This window comes from Dipteris shenzhenensis, chromosome 15, assembly GCF_047967505.1.
Source record: "Dipteris shenzhenensis isolate YYH24624 ecotype China chromosome 15, Dip_SZ_1.0, whole genome shotgun sequence".
Taxonomy (NCBI): domain Eukaryota; kingdom Viridiplantae; phylum Streptophyta; class Polypodiopsida; order Gleicheniales; family Dipteridaceae; genus Dipteris; species Dipteris shenzhenensis.
Genome location: NC_141610.1, coordinates 40611260 through 40633296, shown reverse-complemented (window position 1 = coordinate 40633296; position 22037 = coordinate 40611260). Strand labels below are relative to the sequence as shown.

The 22037-nt window shown below is 44.3% G+C and overlaps 1 protein-coding gene across 2 annotated transcripts in view; it reads left to right on the top strand.

Moving 5' to 3' along the window:
- LOC147893812 (uncharacterized) overlaps window positions 1–22037 on the top strand; it is an 87612-nt gene that overhangs the window by 15949 nt on the left and 49626 nt on the right. For both annotated transcript variants that reach the window (XM_087386447.1, XM_087386448.1), the window contains 2 exons: window positions 20573–20674; window positions 20872–20983. In XM_087386447.1, coding sequence (XP_087242573.1) covers window positions 20573–20674; window positions 20872–20983 — 214 coding nt within the window. The remainder of the gene's footprint in view (window positions 1–20572; window positions 20675–20871; window positions 20984–22037) is intronic.

The following is a 22037-nucleotide window of genomic DNA, read 5'->3' as shown; positions in this document are numbered from 1 at the left end:
ATTTCTCCCAAAAGGTTTGCTGGTCATGCACATAAAATTTCAGCAAATCCAAGAGTGTACTATTCTAACTTTAGTTTGGCCATCCGTTTGAGGATGAAAAGCTGAGGAGAAACTTAGAAGAGTTCCAAGGTTCTCAAACAAAGCCTGCCAGAAGTTACTAGTGAACTTTGAGTCTCTATCTGATACTATAGACTTGGGCATGCCGTGGTGTCTAAAGATGTGTCTAATAAATAAATGGGCAGCTTTAGGTGCCTTGAGATTCTTTCTGCAAGGAATGAAGTGGGCTTGCTTGCTGAATCGATCTACTATCACCCAAACCATGTCATGATTTTGATTGGTCCTGGGAATTCCTGTAATGAAGTCCATGGTGATGTGTTCCCATGGTCTCTCAGGAATGGGTAGGGGCTGAAGTAAACCCTTGGGTTTTCCTCTCTCACACTTAGCTTTTTGACATGCGAGACAAGCTGAAATGTAGGCAGGAGTGTCCTTTTTCATGTTAGGCCAGTAGAAAAATTTATCCATGGCTGAAAAAGTGGCCACAATACCCCTGTGACCAGCATAGGGTGGGTTATGGCTTTCCTCCATCACTTTAGATCTAAGTTGCTTTGTGATACATAGTTTGTTCTCCATGAATAAATAGCCATTCTTGATGTGGTAGGCATGATGGGTGCCTCCATATTTCAAATGTGCCCATGGCTGAGCAAAATCAGCATCTCCCTCATAGAATTCTGAGGGCTGTTAGCTCATCATGATAGGGAACTGAAATATGGTGAAGCCGTGGTCTACGAGAAAGGGCATCAGCCACTACATTCTCTTTTCCAGGAGTATATTGTATCTGAAAATGAAATGATTGCAGAAAGGTAGACCATTTCATATGTCTCTCTCTGATCAGAGGTTGAGTTAGAAAATATTTAAGACTTTCATGATCAGTTTTTACAAGAAAATCTATCGCTAAAAGATAATGTTTCCAAAGTTTGAGAGCATGAATTACAGCTAAGAGTTCTTTTTCATAGATATCATATTGAAGTTTAGATCTCTTAGCCTCGGCTTTCAAAGGCCACAGCATGACCATCCTGGGTAAGAGAAGCCCCAAGGCAATCGCCACTGGCATCAGCTGCTACTAGGAATGGTTTCCTTAAGTCAGGAATGATAAGTACAGGAGCTGTAGTCAGGGCATGCTTTAGAGCATTAAAAGAGTCCTTTTCTTTTTGGGTCCATCCGAACTTCAGATTTTTCTTAGTGAGATCATGTAGAGGGGCTGCAAGTTCAGCAAAATGCCAAATAAACCTTCGGTAATATGAGCATAGGCCTAGAAAAGACCTTACCTCATGGGCATTCTTCAAGTTAGGCCACTCTACAATAGTTTGTATCTTGGCTGGGTCCGTACGGACACCTTCTCGTGAGATAATGTGACCAAGATAGTGAATCTCAGGAAGAAAGAACTCACTTTTCTTCTCATTGATGTGAAGAGCACTTTCAGCTAAGATTTGAAATACAATCTTTAGATGCTCCTTATGCTCTTTCTCATTCTTGCTGAAAATGAGGATGTCATCAAAGAAGACGCCAGTGAACTCTCTATAGTTCCTGAACAACCGTTCCATCAGCCGATTGAACGTGGCTGAGGCTTTGGTAAGGCCAAATGGCATTACCATATATTCATACAGCCCAAATGTGGTTCAGAAGGCTATTTTATGAATGTCCTCAGGTACAACTCGTATCTGATGGTAGCCACTCTTAAGATCTATGTGGCTGAAAATTTCAAATCCTCCTAAACGATCGAAGATATCGTCTATACGAGGAATCGGGAAACGATTCTTAACCGTCTGTTTGTTTAAGGCTCTATAGTCTATGCACATCCTGAAGGTTGTATCCTTCTTTTGGACTAGTAAGACATGAGAGCAAAAAGGAGAACTACTGGGTTGGATCAATCCCTTGTCCAAGAGTTCTTGGACTTGCTTGAAGATTTCATCCTGCTGGGATTGACTTACTCTATATGGGGGTCTATTTGGAGGTGAAGACCCTGGAACTATGTCAATTTTGTGATCCTCTGGTCTCTTAGGAGGGAGGTGACTAGGAAGTTCCTGAGAGAAGCAACTAGAGAATTCCTGAAGGAAATCTAATCTTTCTTTTGTGAGAGGATCTGACTTTTCTTCACTTGGTTGCTTATCGCGTACAAACACTAGAAAAGAACATACTCCTTTCTTAAGTAAATTGGGAGATCGTGCATGACTTACCATAGGAATGGTGTTTCGTGAAACTCTTGCTGTAATGCTCACATCTCTACCCTTATGTTGGAGGGTTAGAATATTCTTCACATAATTGATTCGGGGGTTGACTTGCTTATGCCAGGGCATGCCGAGAATTACATCTGATCCTTGAAGTGGTGCCACCATGAAGGGTAGATGATCCAAGTACCCCTGGCCGAAGCTTGCCGATGATGGGGTACACCTTCTCTTGAAGGCTGCAGTGTTAGAATTATAGATATAATTCAGCAGTGACCAATGTAATTTAATAAGCTAGTTAGGGGCACTTTTCCCTCTTTAAGAGGTTTTTCCCCCTAACTGCAGTTAGTTCACTAACTATGGTTAGTGACTACTAAGGTTTTGTCACTAGGACAAAACCTTATCTCTCACTCTTTCAGTTTTACTCTTACACACTCTTCTATTGCAACTCAGCTCTCAAGCTTTCAGCTCTCCAGCTCACTCTCTCTTGCTCTCTCTCTCTTTCTCCCCAATCTCTCACATTTGGTATCAGAGCCAAGTTGAGCTCTTGCACCTAGCCCATTAGCTCTTGCTCCTTGTCGCTCCTGCTTCAACAACCCGTCCGTACAACTCGAAGTAATACAAAGCTGTCCGTACAGCGTCGTACGTTCCGTACAGGTCCGTACGGATGTGCTACTCTAGAACTTGCGTTGCTGAGCTGATGCTGTACGTACCGTACCTGCTACGCCATCACTGTTTGTACCTGTTTTATCTTCCGCGTAATCATCGCCGTACAGTCTACGTTGGTCGTACGTACCTGCGCTGCTCGTACCAGCACACCTGCAATTAGTTCGCCGTACCTGTTGAACAACCTGCGTCATCGTCGTACGTAGCAGCTGTACCTGCGCGTACATTTTGTACAGCAGGTCTTCATTCCTGCTTCCGTACAGGCTTGACTTCCGTAGAGTACTTCCGTACTGGTCCTGCTTCCGTACAGCAGGTCGTCATTATTGCATCCGTACAATCTCTGCTTCCGTACAGGTTCATACAGCTCGTGCTACCGTACAGTTGCCGTACAAGGTCACCTTGATTCCGTGCAGTTCACCATACATTTGCAGTACGTACGGTACAATTGGTTGTACCTGCGCACAAGTTCTTTCTTGTAGGAGAAACTCGCATTTTTGATCTTTGGCAGGCACATCTTGCAGAAAGCCATTGTTTGGCTCAGTTTTTGGGAGTACATTTGGGGCATCTTGTTTGTTGCAGACATTGCAATCAATTTGCAGAATCTACTTCAAAAATTTGGGGCTTTTTGGTTCTGCTTGCAATCTTGCAGACAGATCTGCAGATTTAGTCCAAACATTTGGGGCTTTTTGTTGAAATTGCAAATTTTGGGGCTTTCTGTGCTTTTGCCCCTTTCCGTTTGCAATTTCGGGCCTATTTTGGGGCTTTTGTGTTGGGAGAGCAATTTTGAAGATTTCAATTCATACTGCCTTTCTTGAAGTGTTTTGCAGCACTTTTGGCAGGTTTTGGAGAGTTTTTGATGCTTGGACAGATTTTTGACAGTGCAAGTGCAGAAATCTGAGTTGCATTTACAGCCAGTGCTTGGCTGTGTTTTTTGGGAGTTGTGCATTTCATTCCCAGTAAGGGAATTCAGTTTTGTATTTGCTTAAATCTCTTTCTCAGATATGGCCCATCAAAATTAGAATGACTTCTAGTTTGGTGGTCTTTCACAGGAAGACAAGTTGGATGGTACCAACTACTCCCTCTGGAGTTTTATGGTACGCAATTTTCTGATTTCTGGCAATTTATGGGATTATGTCAATGGGGGTGAGATCCGACCAGCAGATATGGCACCTGCTACCCCTCCCCAGCAAGGAGGTGGAAGCGGTCGTGCACAAGGTGCAGCTGCAGGACAAGTTGTTGGTGCAGCTACAGTCACTACTCCAGAGCAGAAGAGATGGGATTCACGGGATGCCTTAGCTTTGTCATGCATCTCTCTTTCAGTGAAAAGATTTATCATTCCACATATCCGGTCGTGTAAGACCTCGAAGGCAGCGTTGGATATTTTAGAAAGCATGTATGCAGCCCGGAATGATGCAAGGGTATCTTTTTTGAAAAGAGAGTTAAGTAATACACATATGGAAGAGGGTGACTCCATGTCAGTTCACCTCACAAAGCTACAGGATCTCAGAGAGCTATTGTTGAACATAGATGAGATTATTCTTGATTCAGAGATGATTACCACCACTCTGAATTCTCTTCCTGATTCTTATCTCAACTTTCATACCTCGCTGAACTTATCATTGAGGGGGGGTGCAAATCCTCTCACTTTTCATGAGTTGATAGGACTTCTGCTTCAGGAAGAGCAAACCAGGAAAAACTTGGCTTCATGTGCAGGTGAACAAGCTATGCTCTCAAAGTTCAAGTAAAAAACAAAGGGACAGGCTAAGACATCAGTAAATCAGCCTTCCAGTGGGTCAGGACAGCCTTCACAGAAGGCTAAAAATGATGCAAGTAAGCCCATGAAGAAGGGTTTTTGTCATTACCTGCAAAAAGCCAGGTCATCACATTGCAGAATGCAGAAAAAGGCTTGCAAAAGAGAAGAAAAACAGCTCCGGCATGGCTGTTTCAGATTCAGCTCCTCATGCATCTGACAGTGGGGATGTTGCAGCCAACTTTGTTGGATAGGATTATGCCTTTTTATCTTGCATTTTAGATTCTAGGCTGGCTGCTCCAGATGCTCGGGATAGTACAGCCACTTGTAATGATGATACATATGCCTTTCTGACTTGTAGTTATGACTCCTCTACGGATGCATCAGCTTTCAGTGTCAATGAAACACTGAATACCGGGTATTTTGACAGCGGTGCATCCAAGCATATCACTTCTAGAAAGTGTCTCTTTACTTCCTTGCATCCACCTCCCGTTGGTAAGAAAGTCACTGCGGCCAACAACTCGTCATATTCAGTACGTGGCACAGGACAAGTTGAGCTCACTACCATTGATGGCTCAGTTTTCAGACTTTCAGATGTCTTATATGTGCCTGGTATCACCAAGAATCTTCTTTCAGTGTCCACTCTTAACAGAGATGGATTTCAGGTCATCTTTGAGGATGACAAATGTGCTGTCCGAGACAAGGAAAATGATTATGCCTTAAGATTATCTGGTACTCTGCTGCGTGGGCTTTTTCAGCTTGATCTTTTTGAGAAAAGAGCAGCCCATGCTTTTGCAGTTTCTACCCCTACTGCTGCCATGCAAAATGCAGAATTATGGCATGCCTGATATGGCCACATGCATTACAACAGCTTGATGACACTTCAGAAGCACTCTATGGTTGATGCATCGCCACCTCTTGAAATACCTCCTCCACATGCCTGTGAAGGGTGCATTTGAGGCAAGATGCATAGATTCCCCTTCAAAAAGGATGGTTCAATTAAAGCTGTTCGCAAATTACAGCTTATACACAGTGATGTCTGTGGTCCCATGAGGACTCCATCATTGGGTGGTCATCTCTACTTTGTTACCTTTATTGATGATTACTCCAATTTCACTTGGGTCTTTGGGCTGAAGCGCAAATCAGAAGTGTTCATGGTGTTTAAACACTTTTCAGCCATGGTTGAAAATGAAACCGGACTCAAGATACAGACATTACGCACAGATAGAGGTGGGGAATACTTGTCTGCAGATTTTGATGCTTTTCTGAAAGGCAAGGGTATTGTGCATCAGCTCACAGTGAGGCTGACCCCTCAGCAAAATGGCAAAGCTGAGAGGAAAAATAGAATTCTCATGGAGATGGACAGATGTATGCTGAAAGCAAACACATGCCTCACAAATTCTGGCTTGAGGATCTGATGTGTGCCAATTACGTTTTAAATCGGGCTCCCACTAAGGCTTTAAAAACAAAAACTCCCTATGAGGTCTGGAATGGGAGAAAGCCCTCAGTGGATCATTTCTGAGTCTTTGGATGCCTTGCTTATGCTCATGTGCCAGTTGAATTTAGGCATAAGTTGTCAGATAAGGCAATTAAGTGCATATTTGTTGGGTACAGTGCAGAAAGCAAGGGGTACCGTCTCTACAATCCTGCTACACGCAAGATCATTGTCAGTAGAGATGTGATATTTGCAGAAAATTCAGCTCACACTCAGGCTGAATTTCATATGCCTTCTTCTTCAGAGGATGTCTTTGAGGGGTTGCTACCCATTGCCTTGGGTTCCCCTGCTGATATTTCTGATGCAAATCAGAATTTACAGCCCCCTCCCGATGCTTCAGTTCAGCCACAGGATGTCTTGCCACCTCCACAGGCAGTGGAACAGGTGGTGCAGCAAGAAATTGCAGACATACATGCAGCAAAAACAGTCCCAAACTGGCTGTTACAGACTCTCAGGGAGAGTAAAATTGATGCTCCATTACCTGGCAGGACTCGCAGTGCAGCAAGGCACATGCAAGGTGCTAATTCAGTGGAATCAGCACATGCAGGTACTCTTCTTGATGAGGAGGAGCCTGCCACATTCGAAGAAGCAAAGGACAATGTGTATTGGATGAATGCCATGCACGATGAGTTGCAGTCCATTGAAAAAAATCAGACTTGGGATGTTGTAGACTTGCCACCAGGTAAACATGCCATTGGCACACGATGGGTTTTCAAGGTCAAACGGAAGCCAGACGGCTCCATTGACAGATACAAGGCAAGGCTGGTTGCTAAAGGCTATGCTCAGAAAAAGGGCATAGATTATGAGGAGACATTTGCTCCTACATCCCGGATGACCACCATCCGATCAGTTATTGCAATGGCTGCACATTTTGAGTGGAATGTTCATCAGTTGGACATAAAAACAGCCTTCTTAAATGGAGACTTGCTGGAAGAGGTGTATGTCAAACAACCTCCAGGCTTTGAAATTACAGCAAATGCACTTCAGGTATGCAAGCTAAACAAAGCTTTGTATGGGCTGAAACAGGCCCCTCGTGCATGGTATGCCAAGATTCATGCCTTTTTGACCAGCAAGGGGCTGCACAATAGTCCTACTGAGAGCACCCTCTACATCAAGATGGATGGGGGGGAAATTTTAGTCATCCTTCTTTATGTCGATGACTTACTCCTCACAGGGTCCAATGAAGATAAAATTGCAGATTTTAAAGCTGATTTGCAGACCACCTTTGACATGTCAGATTTGGGGCTGCTTCACTTTTATTTGGGGATCCAGTTCTCTCAAGAGAGACGTGGCACTGTTATGTCTCAGTCCAAGTATGTGCATAAACTCTTGGACAGATTTAACATGCATGATTGTAAGCCCATAGCCACTCCCATGGAGCCGAGGCTGAAACTCACAATGCATGATGCAGGAGAATCAGTTGATGCCACATCTTACAGTCAGGCTGTTGGATGCCTCATATATCTCTGCAACACTAGAGCTGATATTCAGTTTGCAGTATCTCAGGTGAGCATGTACATGCACAGCCCAAAAACTATGCATTGGCAGGCAGTTAAGCGCATCTTCCGTTATTTGTAGGGCACGAAGTCTTTTGGCTTGTTATTTTCCAGGGGGGGTGACTTGCAGAGGCATGCCTACAGTGATTCAGATTGGGCTGGTGATTATGACACTAGGCAGTCCACTAGTGGCAATTGTTTCTTTTTGGGTAAATCTTGCATTTCATGGCTGAGCAAGAAACAATCTACAGTGGCTACCTCATCATGTGAAGCTAAGTACAGGGCAGCTTTCACAGCAACAGTTGAATGTGTCTGGCTGCGACGTCTATTTGCTGATCTTCATCTGTCTTTGGAGGGTCCTTCTTCAATTCTCACTGATAGTCAGAGTGCCATTGCAGTGGCAAAGAATCCAGTGTTTCATGCTCGCAGGAAGCATATTGAGGTTCACTATCACTACGTCAGAGAGAAGTTGCATGCATGAGAGATCAGTATGATCTTTGTGTCCACACATGACAACGTTGCAGATATTTTCACCAAAGCACTACCACGTGAAAAGTTTGAGGCATTTCACAGTGCCCTAAACTTATATCCATTTGGTGATTGATCAGCCTTGTACATGACATTGGCACTGCAGGGGGGTGTTAGAATTATAGATATAATTCAGTAGTGACCAATGTAATTTAATAAGCTAGTTAGGGGCACTTTTTCCTCTTTAAGAGGTTTTTTCCCCTAACTGCAGTTAGTTCACTAACTATGGTTAGTGACTACTAAGGTTTTGTCACTAGGACAAAACCTTATCTCTCACTCTTTCAGTTGTACTCTTACACACTCTTCTATTGCAACTCAGCTCTCAAGCTTTCAGCTCTCCAGCTCACTCTCTCTTGGTCTCTCTCTCTTCCTAATCTCTCACATGCAGTTGCCTCCAAGGCTTCTCCTTTATCCTCTGGGGCTATCCCCAAGTTCTGTGCCATCTCATGAGAAATAAAGTTGTGAGTACCTCCACTATCGAACAAAAGCAAAGCGGATTGATCCTTTACCTGACCCCATGTTTTCAACAAACTATGGGTGTCGTTTACAGCTCCCTTTTCTGGAGGTGCTTCCACCTTGTTAACTACAAAAACTAGCTTTTTGGGGGCTGCTTCTTTGTTGCTGCTGTTTTTGGCAGCTTGAGGGCATTCTGTTAGAAATCAAGAGAGTGAGAGAGCAGGAAGCAAGAGAGCTGAACGTAGTGTTTGCAATAGAAGAAGTGACTGTTACAAGAAGTGGGATGGGTTTTATCTAAGTGACAAAACCTTATCCTTCACTAACCGTAGTTAGTGAACTAACTGTGGATAGGGGGAAAAACCTCTAAAGGAGGGAAAAGTGCTCCTAACCTACTTATTACATTACATTGGTCACTGCTGAATTATAATAATAATTGTAACACCCCCCTGCAGTGCCATGTCATGTACAAGGAAATGATCAATCACCAAAAGGATATAAGTTCAGGGTACTGCGAAATGCCTCAAACTTTTCACGTGGAAGTGATTTGGTGAAGATGTCTGCAACATTGTCATGTGTTGACACATAGATCATACTGATCTCTCCTGCATGCAACTTCTCTCTGACATAGTGATAGTGAACCTCAATGTGCTTCGTGCGAGCATGAAACACAGGATTCTTTGCCACTGCTATAGCACTCTGACTATCAGTGAGAATCGGAGAAGGACCCTCCAATGAAAGATGAAGATCAACAAATAAACGACGCAGCCAAACACATTTAATTGTCGTTGTGAAAGCTGCCTTGTACTCAGCTTCACATGAGGAGGTAGCCACTGCAGACTGTTTCTTGCTCAACCAAGAAATACAAGCATGTCCTAGAAAGAAACAGTTCCCTCTGGTGGACTGCCTAGTATCATAGTCTCCAGCCCAATCTGAGTCATTGTAAGCATGCATCTGCAAGTCACCCCCCCTGGGAAACATCAAGCCAAAAGACTTTGTACCTTGCAAGTAACAGAAGATGCGTTTTACAGCCTGCCAATGCATAATCTTTGGGCTGTGCATATACTTGCTCACCTGAGAAACTGAAAACTGAATATTGCGGAGATAAATGAGGCATCCAACAGCCTGACTATAGAGTGTGACATCAATTGATTCACCCGCATCATGCATTGTAAGCTTCAGCCCCGGCTCCATGGGAGTGGACATAGGCTTGCAATCATGCATGTTGAATCTGTCCAAGAGCTTTTGAACATACTTGGACTGAGACATAACAATGCCACGTTTCTCTTGAATAAATTGGATCCCCAAAAAGAAATGTAACAAGCCGAAGTCTGACATATCAAATGTAGCTTTCAATCGGGCCTTGAAATCTGCAATTACTTCCTCATTTGATCCGGTGAGCAGCATGTCATCTACATAAAGAATGATGACCAGAATATCCCTCCCATCCTTCTTGATGTAGAGGGTGCACTCAGTTGGACTATTGTGCAGTCCCTTGCTGGTCAGAAAGGCATCAATTTTGGCATACCATGCACGTGGGGCTTGTTTCAGCCCATATAAAGCTTTATTCAGCTTGCATACTTGAAGTGCATTTTTTGAAATTTGAAAGCCCGGAGGTTGTTTGACATAAACCTCTTCCAACAAGTTTCCATTAAGGAAAGCTGTTTTAATGTCCAACTGATGAACTCTTCACCCACCAAGAAGAAAGTCACATGTGCAAATAATTCTTCTCATTCAGTTTGTGGAGTTCGAGATATTATTCTCACATCCACTGATGGCACAGATTTCAGAATTCAGATGTACTCTATGTGCCACGTATAAAGAAGAATTTGCTTTCAGTGTCCTCACTCAATCGAGGAGGATTTCAGGTTGTTTTTTATGATGACAAGTGTGCAGTCAGAGACAAAGAAAATGAATATGCTTTGAGATTGTCTGGCACTTTGTATGGGGGTCTTTTTCAGCTTGATTTATATGAAAAAAGATCCCAACTTGCATTATTAGTTAGCACTCCCACTGCTGCAATGCACAATGCGGAGTTGTGGCATGCCAGGCATGGGCACATGAGCTATGGCAGCTTAATGACACTTCAGAGGCATGATATGGTTGATGCATCACCTCCTTTGGAGTCCCCTCGTCCTCATACATGTGAAGGTTGCATTCTTGGCAAAATGCATAGGCTTCCCTTCAAGAAGAATGGTGCAGTGAAAGCTACAAGAAAATTGCAGCTTATTCACAATGATGTCTGCGGTCCCATGAGGACACCTGCTTTTCGGGGTTCTCTCTATTTTGTTACATTCATAGATGACTTTATCAACTACACTTGGGTTTATGGTCTCAAGGCAAAATCAGAAGTGTTCATGCATTTCAAACTTTTTGTGGCTATGGTTGAAAATGAGACAAGACTCAAGGTGCAGACACTTCGCACAGATCGAGGGGGGGAGTACATGTCTCATGAATTCGAGACATTTCTGAAAGAAAAAGGTATTATGCATCAGCTTACAGTGAGGCTTACACCTCAACAGAATGGCAAAGCTGAGCGGAAGAATCGCACCACCATGGAAATGGATAGATGCATGCTCACAAGTAAGAAGTTGCCTTACAGGTTTTGGCTGAAAGGCCTCATGTGTGCAAACTATATTTTGAATCGGGCTCCTACAAAGGCTTTGAAGACAATCACTCCCCATGAGGCATGGCATGGGAGAAAGCCTTCAGTGGACCACTTCAAAGTTTTTGGTTGTGTTGCATATGCCCATGTGCCTGTGGAGTTTAGACACAAGTTGTCTGATAAGGCACTAAAATGCATTTTTGTGGGATATAGTTCACAAAGCAAAGGCTATCGTCTCTACAATCCTGCTACACGCAAGATTTTTGTCAGTAGAGATATCATATTCTCTGAAAATTCTGCACATACAAATGCTGAATTTCAGATTCCAGCCTCTTCAGATGATGTGTTTGAGGGGATGCTTCCTATAGCATTTGGTTCCCCCGCCGAAACAGCAACCTCCGCCAGCTCCACAAGTACAGATTCAGCCCTCAGCTGAATTACAACCTCAGGGTGTGGATGAAGTTGTCAGGCAAGAAATTCAAGAGATACACGCAGCCAAAACAGTCCCGCATTGGTTGCTTCTGACTCTCAGGGAGAGTAGGCTTGAAGCTCCATTGCGTGGCAGAACTCGTAGTGCAGTAAGGCACATGGAGGGAGCTCATTCAGTTGAATCAGCTTATGCATGTACTCTTCTTGATGAGGAGGAGCCTGAGACATTTGAAGAAGCAAAAGATAATGTGCATTGGATGAATGCCATGCACGATGAGTTGCAGTCCATTCATAAAAATCAGACTTGGGATGTTGTGGATTTGCCACTAGGTAAGAATGCCATAGGTACACGGTGGGTTTTCAAAGTCAAAAGAAAACCAGATGGGTCCATTGATCGGTACAAGGCAAAGCTGGTTGCAAAAGGATATGCTCAGAAAATGCTGCCCTTTACCCTTGGGCTTAGAGAGCATAGCATGCTTGCCAGCCCGGGTTGCCATATGTTTGCGTCTTTGTTCCTCCTGCAACAGAAGTCCTACCAACTCGTGAAAGGAGAGAGGATTGCTGCCCCCCCTCAATGACAAATTCAGCGAGGTGTGGAAACCAAGATAGGACTCAGGAAGAGAGTTCAGAGTGGTGGAGATCATCTCTGAATCCTGAATGACTTCATCAATGTTCAGCATTTGTTCCCTGAGATCTTGAAGCTTAGTGAGGTGAGAATTCATGGAATCTCCCTCCTCCATATGTGTATGGGAACGTTCTTGCTTCAGAAAGGAAACTCTGGCATCGTTTCTTGCTGCAAACATACTCTCCAGTATTACCCAAGCTGCCATAGATGTCTTGCATGACCGAATATGAGGTATAATGAACCTCTTGACAGAAAGAGAAATTATTGAAAGAGCTTGTGCATCTGTAGAGTCCCATCTTTTTTGCTCTGCTGTGGGAGCTCCTAGAGCGGCTGCTCCAATTACCTGTGCTGTATTTGTACCTCTACCCCTACCTCCAGCTGGAGTGACAGGTATAGGCGTTGTATCTGGTCTTTCTTCATCTCCATTGACATAATCCCAAAGATTTCTGCCAACTAAGATATTGTGAACCATGAAACTCCACAAGGAGTAGTTGGTGCCATCCAACTTATCCTCCTGTGTGAGAACCCCGAACACCTCATTTGAGTTGTTATGTGCCATTTTTGCCAGATAAACTCAGAAATACAGCAAACTGAACAAGTAGAATCCCTTCTTGGGATGTAAGATGCACAAGTAAATTCTGCAAAGAAGAATATGCCTACAGTGAGAAATACTGTCATAGCCTGTCAAAGGCTCAAAATGCACCACAATGCTCTGCTCAATGCCCAAAAATCTGCAAATAGAATCTGCAAAAGGTGGCAAAAGTCGGCAATTTGACTCGTACTGAGTTCAAAACTGTTTGCAAACTTCCAAAATGCTCTTTTACCTGCAAAATTGCAACTCAAATGCAAAAGCCCCAATTTCTTGTGGAAAATTGCATACAAAAGAGGGGAAATGGTCTGAAAGCCCCAAATGTTGCACAAATTGCACTCTGCTTGCAAAAGCCCCAAATTTTTGCAATTCTCTGCAACAAATGCAAAGTCTGTCCACAAATACGGAATGCCCCAGATTCTTGCAAGATCTTAGCCAAACAATGGCTCTCTGTGCAAATGCCCATCAGGAAACACCTTCTAGAGTCCACCTGCAAAGAAAAAATCTGCACAAAGTACGGGCTCCTCAGATTGTACGGAACTGACAATACGGAACTGTCAGTACGAAATCTGTACAATGTACGGGTTGTGTACATCGACTTGTACGGACAAAATGTACCGATGTACGGTCAAATCTGTACGACGACTGTACGGCAGATGCGACGGCACAGATAGCAGGTGTACGGCGGAATTGTACGATTGTACGGGCTAGCGCAAATGTACGGAATGCTGGCGGGCTAGTTGATGGTACAGACACCGTACGGAATGTACAGGAGCAGACGAAGCTGTACGAACAGCGGGGGCTCTGTGATCTTGTACGACTGTACGGACCTGACGGCGTTGTACGGCACCTCAAGAGCTGAAGCGTGGGTTGTTGTACGGAATCAGTCCGTACAGATTGTACGGATGGAAGTTGCAAGCAGGGAGCTTGGAGCAGATTGGCGCTGGTACAGCGATGCAGGAGCTGTACCAGGTGTATCGAATCAGTCCGTACAGATTGTACGGATGGACTGTACGGACGACGGGCTGGGAGCAGGGTAGCTGGGCAGTAAGCTTGCGGGCAAGGAAGCTAAGAGCAGGATCTTACTGCTCTGATACCAAACGTTAGAAATCAAGAGAGTGAGAGAGCAAGAAGCAAGAGAGCCGAACGTAGTGTTTGCAATAGAAGAAGTGACTGTTACAAGAAGTGGGATGGGTTTTGTCTAAGTGACAAAACCTTATCCTTCACTAACCATAGTTAGTGAACTAACTGTGGTTAGGGGGGAAAACCTCTAAAGGAGGGAAAAGTGCCCCTAACCTACTTATTACATTACATTGGTCACTGCTGAATTATAATAATAATTCTAACACATTCGTAGAAGTTGTGGCCTCGCTGGCCACACTTGAAACACCGCCCTTCAGAGTAATACTTTTGCTTCTGTTGTGGAGACAATGAGCTGAAAGTGCGGGCTGCTTTCTTCGAAGGAGGCTGGCTGGCTGACTTTTGCTCTTTTGGTGCATCCTTTGCTGTCTCCTTACCCTTTTGTTCCTTGGAAGAGGTTCCCTGGGACTTCCGCTTGTTGTTGCTGCCGTTCCGCTTGTTGGAGAAAGACTGTTTCTTCTCCACCTTCAAGGCGATGTTGATGGTGTCTTCGAGAGAAGTAGGAGTGGCAATGTCCACCTCATGCTGAACGACATACCGTAGGCTAGCAAAGAACTTCCTTTGCTGCTCTTTTTTATCCTTCCTACTGAATGCTTGAACTTTTAACAAAGTATCCCAAAAACGATCAACATACTCACTGACTTTCTCTTCTTGGCGTTGGCGGAGGATGTCCCACTGCACCATTGTATCTCTCTTAAACTCCTTAGGCAGGAAGTGCCTCATCAAGTTCTTCTTGAAGCGCTTCCAGGTGTGGGCTTGCTGTCCAGTGTTGACCATAGTTGCCCACCAGAGTGAAGCACGGTCTTGCATGTGCAGGACGGCAAACATGATCTTCGCCTTGTCTTCGTACTCGTCCCCCTCAAAGAAATACTCGAGGTCTCGGATCTAGGGGAGCAAGACCTCGGGCTTGTCCTCTCCCTTGTACTTGGTAAACTTGAAGAGCTTATCTCCAAGAGGTACCTTATGCTTTGCATATCTTCGTCTCCGTGGACGTCTCGAAGGAGATGGACTCCGATGACGCCGTCTACCTCAAGGAGGGGAAGAAGAGGATGATCTTCCCTCCTTGTTGGAGTTGGTGTTGTCCGCACGGCCTCTTCCTTGGGATTGGGGCCCTATGTCATGAGTTTCTGCTTGGTTGCTTTCCAGCACTTGAAGCTGTTGAGCGATGTTTGACAAGAGAGCACTCAACTCATGCAGGTTAGGAGGAGGGTCAGGTCCATTGGCTGCCATGATGACAAGATGACTCAATGAAGGAGAGACTCAACAAGAGAAAGCACAGAGTACAGGACCACTGCCTAAGCTCTGATACCAATGTAAACTACTCGGTGCTTTCTATCAATTCAGACAACGGATTTTGCAGAGGCGTTTGAATGAAATGATTGCGAGTTGCCAAACACATATACTTGAACTTAAGAGATTGCAATTAAGCTGGAATTAAGACTTATACAGCTGAAACACAAAGTGACATCATCGGAAATTGCAATATGATTGAGGGGCCAAGACGGCCCCCCCCCCCTTATCCAGGCTCACTTTATTCTTGAAAATGGAGATACAAGACCAAGGTGCAATGCACCTTCCAAACTGATGAACTCAGTGAAAGCCTAGAACCTAGATACAAGACTCAAGAGCATATGTACAAGGTAGACAACAAAAAGGAGGACTCCAAGCTCAGGTTTCAACTCTTGGCTTGCCCAATCCACAAGGAAGAAGCCTGCAACAATCACCACTTACATCCAACATTAGAGGCAAGCACTAGTTTCTAGAAAGATAGTAGAAACAACATGAAATAGTGCTGTAAATGAGATAAACTTGACAATTCAGACTCCCTTTGTGACTTGACCCTTTTGTAGATGAAGTCCTTGATGCCTTTGAAGCTACCTTGGGTGAGGAGAGTGTGGAAATGGGGCTGGAATGAAAACAGCTTAGAAAAAACAGCCTGTAGGCTAGAGAGAGAAAGCCTTTATGGAGTGATAGCTGTAGAGAGACAGAGTGCCAATGCTGATCCCAAGGGAGGGGATGTAAGAGAGGAGCTGTTGCTGTTCCAGAGGTGCACAGAAAGGCATATTTTTGCAAGGGGAGTGGGCTGGAACAGTAGAGAGAGAAATTCTGCAGTAGAGAGAGAAAGACTGCAGCAGGAGAGAGAAAAGGGCTGTGGCTGCTCCAGGCTAGGAGAAGGAGAGAGGATGCTGCTGCTGTTCCAGAAGAGCTGAGAGGGGGCAGATTTTTGGAGAGGAGGGGCTGGAACTGTAGAGAGAGAGTGTTGCTGTAGAGAGAGAAAGTGCTGCTGAGGTGAGAGAATGGCTTGGGGAGAAGCTGGCTGCACCCAAGGAGCTGGAGAGGTTCTGCTGCATCAACCAAAAGGAGGGAGAAGAAAAGTGACGAATTTTTCATGTAAGGAATGAAGGGGAGAGGCCTTCTTTTATAGGCTCAGCCCCCCCCTCAGGCTTAGAGTGGAAGGTGGACACTTGTCCCAGATTTTTGGTGGGCTGCAGTCCCAAAGAGGACAGCCCACAACCTGCCCCAAATCTACCAGATTTGGGGCCAGACACTTGGCCTGCATGCCCTGCCACTTGCCATGCATGCTGCTACATGTGTGGGACAGGTGGACTGACCTGCCAGCTCAGATTCCATGTGGCAGTTTGCCACGTGTCAGCTGCCACGTCTCACTCCCAAAAATCCTAAAATTTCAAAGTTGTCAGAATTCAATTCTGATTGCACCCACGGGTTCCTAACAGCTTGGACTATCTATTGACGTACTCTAAGGTCATAATTGAGCCATACTGAGCTCATTTGTTTGCCGTCTTATCTTGTATCTCCATTACTCTTGGCATGCTGCGAGGCCCACACCCAAAGCTCAGGGAACATTCTCTTGAATGGTTCCTAGGTCAGTATGCAATCTGTGCATTTGATTGGTCCCATGTTTGGGTACTCAGGTGGGGTGTGGTTTCCAGATGTCCCTCTCAAAGAGAGGCCATCACTCTTGTGGGTCACTAATGCCCATAACCCCAAGCAAGGGGGTCCACCCTCAAATGCTAGACCTAGTCCCCATTGTCCGTAACTGAACAGTAGGAAAACATTTCATTTCTTAATAAGCATACTATTGAAAAACAAAAAGAAATAGTACCAAGCAAGTGGATACATGTTGAAGCAGGATGACAGTGGACAACCCTGTTTGACCTCAATAGTGCTCATGATCTCCTCTGTCCACCTTGTAGCTGTTCGAACCCTGCTTGAGATCCTCCATGATTGCCCAAATGATCTCCTGACTATACCCTAGATTTTACAAGCGTCTAATGAGGCGAGTTCTTTGAAGCCTTGTGGAAATCCACAGAGCAGCACTAACCCATTGTCTGCATGCTCTAGCGTCCTCAATGACACCTCGGAGTGTGAGGATGTGATCTAGAGTTGCATGATCAGAATGGAAGCATGCCTGTCCATAAACTTTGAGTCCATGGAGCTTTGCAAACTGGCTAATGTGTGTGTCGAGCAGTGATGCATAGATCTTGGACATGACATGCCCAATGATAATGGCCTTGTAGTTTTTGGGCTGATGGGATCCTTTGCCTTGTGAATGGAAGTGATGGGGTTAAGGGTCCAGTTGTTGGGGAAACCAATGCAAACGGCTTTATTGAAAAGCTTTGCCAAGATTAGGGCCATAGTACTTAATCCATCTGCAATGTATTCAATATGTAGTCTTTCATGATCTTTGGCTTGGCCATTATGTAGCTTCAGAGTTGATGTCACCCGGTGGTGTATACAGGGTAGTTGTGAGAGGTCAAGTGTGGCTTGTGGCAGATGTCGTACATTGTGTGTGCATAAGAGTGCTAGAGTGTGGTATCTGTGAAAGGAGAGGGATGCTCATCACTCGAGAATTTGGGCATGTTCCTGGACTCATCTAGGTATATGCTTTTGCCGTATTAGCAGACATGCAAGTTTCACCTTGTGAAGTTTTTGTCCATGTTGCGGCTTGCTGGTTTTGCGATAAATCTTTCTATCTTAATTGGTGCGTTGCCCTATCAGCTAGATTTAGATGCTTGTCTGGGACATAGTTTCCACGCGTTTCGGAAACGGGGGTGCGGAGCACGGCGTGAAACGGCGGCCTCCGAGAGGAAACGGGAAAACGGAGTTTCGGTTTTAGGGTTTAATACATACATATATAATTAATAAAAACATTACAAAAGCTTGAAAAATAGTAAATACATCTTTGCTCAAGTTCAATATAAATCTATGATTTATCACATCAATCATTCAAATTTCAATGTCAAAGACTCAAATGATAGATCAAAATTCAGAAATGACAACTATAGGCTCAAGGCTCAAGCCTCAAAAGAGTTAATGCAAAACAAGATCCATCATCCATAATCCATATGTAATAGACTATAGTAAATACAAAACATGATAAAAAAATATCCATGTGGCTGGCAGCAGCTGCTCAATGCTGGAGCCTGGCATGACAAAATCCTAGACCTAAGTGCTCCAAAAATCACTCATCAAGATCATCCATGGAGGAGTCACGTGTCTCCTCCATGGTTATAGAAACCCTGGGAAAAACAGAAAAACGGAAACGCCGTTTCTGAGGAGGGAAACGTTTCTGAAACGTTTCGGCGTTTCGCCCAGGCCGAAACGGCGTTTCTGAAAACTATGGTCTGGGAGAGATTGAATCATTTAGTCTTTCCAAGCAGTTGTAGTTTGAATGAAGAGATTTTGGACTACCTTTTGATTAGCCTTCTCCTTTAGTGCTAGCCTTCGTCATGGTTGGGTCTGCCCTTCCTCCGGAGTGCCGACAGAAACTCAGTACAAAGACTTTGTATAAATGGATGCTCAAGTATGTGTGGGTGTGTGGATTTGTATATGTGAGAGCATATGTTTATACTATGGTCTACACCCACTGTTGGGTGTTGATGACGTTAGTGGGGATGTCATAGTAGCTAGTCCCTGCTATGAGTGATGGAGTTTATGGTTTCAATGTTATGAGTGCCTATCATGAGATTGAAACTGCACTATGGTGTGTTTTTAGAGGATGAGTTTGGGCATGTTCCTGGACTCATCTAGGTATATGCCCATACTTGGGCTGTGTGCTGGCTGACTTGGTTGGCCAGCTGACCAGCCCTGCTAGCCCTATATAAGGGCAGGGTGCTGTTCACTTGCAGCCCCTCCCTTTGCTGCACCACCTGGACTCTTGTGTGCCCTGCACATCTGCCTTCTGCCAGGCTCCCTTTCCAGCTCCATTCCTGCGCCTTCTTGTTGCTCCTCAGTCGCTTCCTGCCAGGCCAGATCTAAGGCACATTACCCCGCCATCTTTCCTGCCCATCTGCTCCCTTGATGAAGCCTCTAAGGCTTTGGGTGGATCTCCTTATGTGCTGCCCACATGGCAGCCTTGCCGCCATCCATGTGGCAGTTTACTTCTCCTTTCTTTTTGGGCCTATCCTGCCCTAGGTCTGCTTCCCCCATGCCCTCCTCATTTGGGGGCTTACAGATGGGGAGGTGATCTTTCCAACAGACACATCATATTTGTCGATGAAATCGAGGTTGTTGAGGAAAAGGTAAAAGCGGTTAAAGTGGCTAATTCCTTGTGTGATGTCAAGTGGCTTCTATGATTTACTTGCTTTTATTGGATGTTGGGAGAGATTATGTCAAGATTTCTGTCCTGTTGAATGATGTTTAAAAGTGACAGCACTATTCTGATGATAGGCTAGCGCCTTTGAAAGGAAGAAGCTGTTAGATACTTAGATAAAGTATCATATTCAGGAAGCTCTTGATGGTTATTCATGCTTTAAAATTCTAAAGGCACTATTTACATGGTGCTAGATTTGTTGTATGGATGGACTGCTTTATCATCTATCTTTTTAAAGCATTTTTTGCTTGGAAATGCAAATTTGGGAGAGACTAAAATAGAATAAGTCACAAACAGTTGTACTTGGATAAAGAGAATATGGACTTGTTTTTAATCAGCAATTGTGTCGGATAGAGGCACACATTTTGTCAATGAGGTAACCCAAGAACTCGTCTGGCTTTATGGTAATCCATAGAAAAAACACACCCTACTACCCCCAAGGGAATGGACAGGCTGAATCCACCAACAAAGTATTATGTATTATCCTCACCAAGGTAGTAGAACCACAGCGTTCTGATTGGGCAGAGAAACTGAATGCAGCCTTATGGGCATACAGAACCACACTCAAGGTCAGTACAGGGAACACACCTTTTCAATTGGTGTACGGTTTTGAAGCTATGGTCCCACTAATATAGAGTTTTGACATAAATTTAGCACCAAGACCCTTGTATAAATAAATGCTCATGTTGTGTGGTATTTGATTGTGTGTGTATGGGGAGTGGTTATGCTTACACTATGGTCTAAACCCACCATACATCTGTGGGATCATGGTAACTAGAACCCGCTAGACTAAAATGGCGCTTCATTCTCTATGAAGATTGGTAGCAATCAATTGTTTTCCATTGAAAGACTTTTTGTGCATGATTTAAAAGAAAGTTATCAGCTGGAGAATCTTTCAGGTCATATAAGATTAAATGGGAAAAAGTTATTAAATGGGTACTGTTGCCATACATTGAACAGGTTTCAAGCAGTTTATGGGGGAATTGTGTTCCAGGCTTTGCGCATCCCTGATACCGGTCATCGAGGCCATCAAGACATTGATGCAGTCCTTTTGACAGACAGGTCAGGGGGTCAACATTATTTTGTTATGAAGCTTCAAACTGCTGGAAAATCTACCTTGTTGATTTGTAGTGAAGTGTCAACATGTTTCGATGCAAATGTCTTGGAAATGTCATATTTGGATCTTCATAACTATCAGATTTGAACAGTTTACAGCCGTTTGTTTGCGTCTGTTTGACGTGAACAGCTTCTCTCTGCAGAGAGCTGTACATTTTTGCAATTTCAAATCTGTCAGGGATTGTCAGAGTTTGCAATGATGGTACTTGGATGGAGACAGACCTTTCTGGAAATGCCAAATCACATCCTAATGCAGTAAGTAAAGTTTTACTCTAAGAAAGAACTCATTGGATTGAAGATTCTAAGTCACTTTAATAATGATTTCAAGAGATATTTTAACATGCTTGAATATTTTATCACAGAGGAACTCATCATTTGTATCATCCCACAAGGTCATGAAGCAAAGGTGTCCCAACAGTCTGTATTGTTGAAAATATCACTACTGTTTAGTTTTCTAGTGTAGAGTCTGTTGGCTTTATGAGCGCACCTGTAATTCTTCTTCTTGAGTCCAAGTAACTTGCAAACTATCTTTGTAAGCATGCTTCTGTGTTGGCAGCTTTTATCTGTGTTACCTGGGATTACCTTTCCATCTCGCCTTGCCCTTTTCTAATGCAGAGTTCATTATATGACCGTAAGGTGTCCCGCCCCCATAACATTTTCAGGTTGAGACTGACTGAGCTCTGGCAGATTTATGGCCTGTTAAAGTATAGGTTGCTGGATCTTTCTTTCGACTTTTTATGCCTAGTCAGGTATACAACAAGTCGTGTCATATTCCCCATTTCTCTCTTCTGACTGGCATTCCCCTTTCTGCTGCTTTCCCCTCCCCCATCTTTCCACCCCCTCCTGGCAGGTCGTGGCCCCCTAAGCCAGCATCTGGCCAGCTGGGGTTTCACTTATCCCCCAGCCCTTTGTAAGCATGCTTCTGTGTTGGCAGCTTTTATCTGTGTTACCTGGGATTACCTTTCCATCTCGCCTTGCCCTTTTCTAATGCAGAGTTCATTATATGACCGTAAGGTGTCCCGCCCCCATAACATTTTCAGGTTGAGACTGACTGAGCTCTGGCAGATTTATGGCCTGTTAAAGTATAGGTTGCTGGATCTTTCTTTCGACTTTTTATGCCTAGTCAGGTATACAACAAGTCGTGTCATATTCCCCATTTCTCTCTTCTGACTGGCATTCCCCTTTCTGCTGCTTTCCCCTCCCCCATCTTTCCACCCCCTCCTGGCAGGTCGTGGCCCCCTAAGCCAGCATCTGGCCAGCTGGGGTTTCACTTATCCCCCAGCCCTCCGCAGGACTGCTCTTGTCTGCT